Source organism: Lathyrus oleraceus, chromosome 5 (genome assembly GCF_024323335.1).
Source record: "Lathyrus oleraceus cultivar Zhongwan6 chromosome 5, CAAS_Psat_ZW6_1.0, whole genome shotgun sequence".
NCBI lineage: Eukaryota > Viridiplantae > Streptophyta > Magnoliopsida > Fabales > Fabaceae > Lathyrus > Lathyrus oleraceus.
Window position 1 is genome coordinate 629587905 of NC_066583.1, and position 6742 is coordinate 629594646.

The 6742-nt window shown below is 34.3% G+C and overlaps 1 protein-coding gene across 1 annotated transcript; it reads right to left on the bottom strand.

The window, feature by feature from the left end:
• Positions 1 to 4025: 4025 nt before the first annotated feature.
• LOC127087347 (protein IQ-DOMAIN 6) lies at positions 4026 to 6432 on the bottom strand. Its single transcript, XM_051028234.1, has 5 exons — positions 6268 to 6432; positions 5954 to 6190; positions 5228 to 5455; positions 5010 to 5123; positions 4026 to 4913 (listed from the first exon to the last, which is right to left on the bottom strand). The coding sequence occupies exons 1-5, from the start codon at positions 6343 to 6345 to the stop codon at positions 4305 to 4307; spliced, it is 1266 nt and encodes a 421-aa protein (XP_050884191.1). The 5' UTR covers positions 6346 to 6432; the 3' UTR covers positions 4026 to 4304.
• Positions 6433 to 6742: the final 310 nt, after the last annotated feature.

Genomic DNA, 6742 nt, shown 5'->3' on the forward strand with positions numbered 1-6742 from the left:
TCACATGACATTTTCGTGTCTTGGATAGCAGTGATGTGTTGCTAGATACCGCTCACTATTTATTATGTTAAATATGTGATTTAATATAATTGCTAATGTCGCGAAAACCTACAGGGTCACACACAAAAGGATGGAATGATGAGAGATAGAATAAATAAGGAACACCGTAAGATACGGTGCACTTAAGTGAATTGTAGAACATCGTAGGGTATGGTGTACTTAAGTAGAATATGAAATATGGTAAGGTACCACGCGCTTAAGTGATTTTGGCATATCATAAGATATGGGCCACATACACTTAAGTGGAATTTTTAGCTTGTAGCCCACACAAGTGGTTCTATAAATAGAACCCTTATGCATAAGCATTTATTCAGTTGAAATTTCGTTTCTCTCTCCCTCTCACTCAAAGCCTTCATTCGTAGCAGCTAGCACTAAGATTGAAGGAATCTGTTCGTGTGGACTGAGTAGAGGCGTTGTCAACATTCAACTTTCGTGATCACTCCTTAGATCTGCATTAAAGGTTTCAATCGCCACAAGAGGTAATGATTCTATCACTGGTCATGCTCATTCATAAGGATCACTAAAGGAGAAAATTTTAATTTCCGCTGCGTTTTGGATCACTACTCTCCTTCAGTGTCTAACCTAATCGATCCAAACACAAACAATATTCTCTTTCACTTGGTCCAGAATAGTACTCTCAACGTATTTCAAGAAATATGGATATCTGACACACACACATTTCTAAAATGCATTACAGATGCAACATACAAGTCTTTTGTGGATGAAATTAATATACCATTCCATGCATCAATTATCTTTTCCAACACCACACTAAGTTTGACCATTTTTCTGTCTTCACCCTTAATTTATTTGGTGCCTACCGTCAATTTGAGCTGACTTCTCACATTTTTTGTTATATGATATCGACAAAGTAATGTGTAGGACGTAGGAAACACCTTTATAACCGAATTCCTCAGTGTGGTGTCTCGATAAGTGGCAACTACATTCGACATGTTTTCTTGGCCTTTCAACAAAGTCTTGCACACTTCCAAGCCCCACATAACGTTGACCTCTTTTTCGGATTCCAAAAATGAAAATCCCATTGAAAAAGTCTTCTCCGTAGAAGTAACACCAATAATTTCCAGAAGTGGATGCTTATACTTATTGGTCTTATACGTTGAATCAATTATGAGGACAGTGGGAAATATGTTGAACAATTTGATACTTTCAGGATGAGTCCAGAATATGTCACGGACAATGACTTTATTCTCACAAACTCTGTACCTAAACATAGTGGTTATCATCCAAAAGCTTCAAAAGTTGTTGCAGTTCGGATCTTGTACCTCTTATCGCCATGTTGTTTCGATAACGTGTATTGTATACCTGCTTGATATTTGAAACACTTCAAATTTTTCTGTTTCAAATCTGTAAGTAGGTTTTTTGGAACCACCCTAACTAAAGACATCTTCGAAACAATTCCCTTCTCCTCTGATTTAAGGCGACATACAATGGGATGACCGGCTAACTCGATTTGCAAGGCATGATCATGCAAACCAAAAATCACATTAAATTTTCATGTATAATCACCTTTACGATATCCACACAATTTAAACAGACACTCATATTTTCTCGATCCAGTGTCAACACGTTTCAACTTTTGAATCGGTGGAACATACGTTCACTTCTCTTGTATCTCATAGTTACAAATGTTTGCCTTTTATTAGAATCATTGTCGAACCTTCTGATTACAATGTCAAACCCCAATTTCCTGACCTTCGTGCAGACCTGTTCAAGCATATGTTTACGAGTAGTAAATAGTTGTTCATTTCTAATTTGTTAACCAACATCTAACTCAACATCAACTAGTCTAGCACCAGATTTAACATCATCCTTCATCTCATCCAGTTTAACATCATTACTTATAGTAACTTTGAGAAACATATACGTGTTGGAGTAAGCCCTAATAGTCAATCAGTATTGACTATATATGCTTTTGTATCATGATCTTGATATATATATATATATATATATATATATATATATATATATATATATATATATATATATATATATATATATATATATTAGCATTGTATTTATTGTGTTACTTGTATATGACATAATAAAGTCCTTAGAATAATTAGTATGTTTAATGATATATTAAGTGAGACTTCATTAAACATAAGGAAGTTATTCTTAAAGTATTCATAGTCAAGCTTTATTGTCAAATAGGACAATAATAATGCATAGAGACTATTATGCGAGTAGACTGATGATTGTATCTCACAAGTCATGGATATGAGATATCAAGTCTTCACGTAGGCATAAATATTATGAGTACTATTTATACTAGATTGAACCATCATGACAATACTACATAGTACGTTATGTAAGTGTCATAAGTTATTCTCATAGTAATAGTGATGTATATCATCCTTCGACCTGAAACCATTATGGATCCTAGATGTGGAGTCGAGTACTTTATTGTCAATCAATCGTTATCCGTAACATGATGACCATAAAGATGGTTTATAAGTAATTTACAAATCATGCTAAGGGACATGACTGACCTAGATGGGATTTGCCCCTCCTACATATATGAGAGTAATATATGTGGGGGCCTTGATAGAGTATGACTGTAAAATACATGGTCGTGCTCAAATAAGTCGATATGAGATATTGAGCTTATTTGTTGTTATCAAGTATACTCAAGGATCAAGGAATAAAATATTGAACCATACAAGGGTGACACATTTTATTCTAATGTTCAATATAGCTATAAGGACAAAAGGGTAATTGTACATATGATCATTATCACAGAAAGGTTATGTCAGATCACACGACATTCTCGTCACTTGGATATCAGTGATGTGTTGATAGATATCACTCACTGTTTATAATATTAAATAGGTAATTTAATATTATTGTCAGCATTACGAGAACCTACAGGGTCACACGCATAGAGTAATGATGGTGAAATTGATGATTAAATTAAATAATGTTTAATTTAATCACGTGTTGATAGTATTTAAATTGTTTAATACATTAGCACATATATAATTTATTTAATTTAATTTAATTTAAATAAATAAATGAGAATTAACGATTGATTAAATTAAATATGATTCAATTTAGTTAATATTTTATTTAATTAAAAGAGTTTAATTAAATATAAATAATATATATTTAATTAAAATAATTTTAATTAAATAAAATTTAGTTTATTTTAAAAAAGCCTAAAATAATAGCACTAGGATTTTAGTAGCTCTCTATAAATAGAAGAGCTATTTTCCCTACCAATCTTAATTGTCAATTTTCTCAAAACAAGAGACAACTAGCACCGTGTTCCACTTTGTGCTCGCGTGGACTTCGTAGAGACCATTGTATTTTTCATGTTTGTGGTCAAAGTTAAAGCACACTTCAAGTTTTGTGTTTGATTTGTGATTGATAGTTTAATCAAGATCCGCTCATCGGGATTATTTCGCTAAGAGGATTAATTTTGAAAAACCCCTCTTAAATCCCAACAATTCGAGTGCACCATATTTAGTACAAACCAAAATAGAAAAATAATTAAAAAAATTCACAGTAACAAGCAACTTGGGAGATGTATATATGAACATTACATTCATTTTTTCAGCTCAAGAACAAGATTAATGCAATTAAGATATGAAATGAATGAACTTTACCTTAAATTGCAACTTTTTTTGTTCTATTTGATATGATAAAACACAAGAATGATGATTTGGAGTTGAAAAGTTGATTGAAATGATTTTTTTAAAGAGTTTTGGGTTAAGGAGGAGGTATGGAGTGCGAAAGAAATGATCGTGTAAGGTAATCATATATTTAATTTTCCATTTGAGATTTTCGAAAATATGAAGACTAAATTTATTTAGAGTCACAATGAGTTTGACAAAACTAAGGTGACTACCGTGATTTTGTCAAAGTCTTTGTTGAATCTTCGAAATTCAGTCATTCAGTGCTAATCTAAATATACATTAAGAAGCTATTCTGTGGAGGGGATTAACTAATTAAAAAACAGCTATCATATATGAGTAACACACAAAATATAAATTGATGTAGTGCAATATTTTGCTATTGCATTTCTCACACAATCCATGTTTTATCTATCTACACTATAAATTAACCACTTTCTCAGAAAAAGTACTGATGTAATAAAAAGCTAAACTTGGTTGTTGCAGAAAAACTAAATTTGTCTGTCTAATTGTGTCAACATGACAATGGACAACAAGCTGTTGAACTCATTGAAAATAGACACATCAGGCTGAAACTGTTAGAGAAATTCTCTATCTCCTTCCGTATCGTTTTTGATAGTAACTCGCTCTTAGAGGTGTCGCACAACGATCCTTCCATATATTAACCGAAGGGTCGGAGCCAGAACTGCTTATGCTATTATATCCATTCAGAAACGTTGAATTTGTGTTATGAGACAGACAATCGTCCATTGTGAGTCTCTTAGAATTCTGCGAAGAGCTCCTTAAAGCTTTGAGTTTAGCCTTTGTTGATTCTGTCAAACTCATGTAGCTTGGTACATCTTTTTCCTCTCTTGCTTCCGCCATAACAGTAGTATTGCTGAATGGCATGATAGATGGAGATCCAGATGTACATGAAGATGATATAACGCTATCGTCATTCATGTATTCGGAGCTTATGGTGGAAGAGGATGGAGTTTGCTGACAGATTTTAAGAGATGAAATCCTAGTTGTCATGCCATTCCTTCTCGTTTGAAAAGTAGGAACAAGCTCTTCACTCTTCCTGTTTGACATTGGACTCTCCCATGGCTTGTTCGCCATCCAGCGTTCTAACAACCCGTTTCCTAAGCTCTTGTTGTCGCGATTGTGATGATGCTTGAGAGGAGTCGCTGATTTCGAGTTCGGACTAGCACTCATTCTTGACTGCAATATGCAAGCAGAGATATTAATAACTTCAATCATAGCAAAGAAAACAAACTGATGCGTATATATCAGATTCGATTTTCTCGACTTAATCACCTGTGCCGAAAGAGAGTATGCCATTGCTCTATCCCTCTTGATTGCTCCTTCTTGTCTCAGCCTTAGCTTTGCTTTAACTTCATCTGCAGTTCCAGGAATTTCACACCATCCTTGCTGATAACAATTAAGATAACAAAACTTTCTATATGTTAGAATATATCATCCAATGTGATATTTTTGAAGCAAATTATAGAGAGCTTAGTTATTATGATGATTACCTCTATGAGTTTAACAGAATCAGCTTGGTTGCGATGGTCGTCTAACAACTGCTGAACTGCTTTACCTTCTGGAGAATTCCTTACATTCCTAGCCCTTACGCGAGCTTGAACTCTAACAAGAGCCTGCATACACCTTAGAGTAACTGCGGCTTGTTTTCGCACTTGCCTGCCTCTAAATATAGCTTGCAGCCTCACCACTGCCCTCAATGCCCTCAAAGCTCTTCTAGCCTACACCGAGAAAATAAGCTCAAGAGTCAAGAAACATATGCCTAATATACTGATCAAATCCTCTTAAAACAATTAGAGACAAAAGTGGCTGATCAAACCCTCAAATTTGCTAGTGTTTATGCTCAATGATGGACTCAGTTATGCATCATATTCCCCTTGCATTTTAGTAGCACAACAGCCATACAAAAGAACCTAACTACCTAAGGTTTTAAAAACAGTTGGTTACTCCGAAAATGACTGCGACAAAACACTTGTACCAACCAAAATGGTGAAAGCCTTTACCTAACCACAACACGAAGGCGAGTATTCCTCTAAAATCAATTTTGGCTCATCAAAAATTGGAACAAAACACACACAAAAGTAAACTTGGAATTTCAAACATGTTTCATTTGAAAATAGCACTATGTGATAAAATTTTCAAAATACTATAAAGTAGAAACTCACAACACAAATCAAAGCAAGCTTAAAAAAACCTAAACAAGGAAAATAAATAATTACCAAGAAGGCTCGAAACAGAGCCTGAATTCGAATAGCAGCCCATTCCTGCCTGATTAGGTTGAAATCCTTAGGTTGAGCTCGAACCACCACGGCAACCGCAGCAGCAGTAAGAGAAGAATCGCACACGGAAGCAGTACCACCACCACCACTCTTCTTCATACTTGAAGAAGAAGATCCTTCTGAAGATGACTTCCATAGCTGCCATTTCTTCTTAGTAGTACCACTCGTCTTCTTCTCCTTAACAAACATTAACAAATCAATCAACACTAAACAACACCATAACATATCAAAAAACAACAAAAAGGTTAATTTACTTGATCTGTTGTTGTGGTTGAAGATGAGATTTTTTTATGAGAAAGAAGTGATTTGAACCATTTTCCTGAGGCACCCATTGGAGTGAAGAAACCGTTTTTTTGTTTGAGATAGAAAAAGAGAGTTTTTTTTTTGGTTTGGAATTGGGGATTTGGTTAAAAGAAGGAAAGAGAGAAAAATTTGAAATTTGAAAATTGTGTACGTTTGATTTGTTTGATTTGTGTAGGAAAAAGACAGTAACGGTAACCGAAAAGGTCAACATCGTAACTCGCTTTAAGCCTTACCCGCTCCGAGTTGACTCACCTTTGAATATTATTTATTTATTTAAATTTAATGATAGAAAACGGTACCGTTTGAACAGTTATATTTATTAGATGTTGGATCCTCTAGACGACCTGGGTCATACAAAGCCCATTAAGAAGAGTCCATTTTACAGCAGTATTCATAAAATTTGTTCTGAGTGGAGTTTCTTTACAC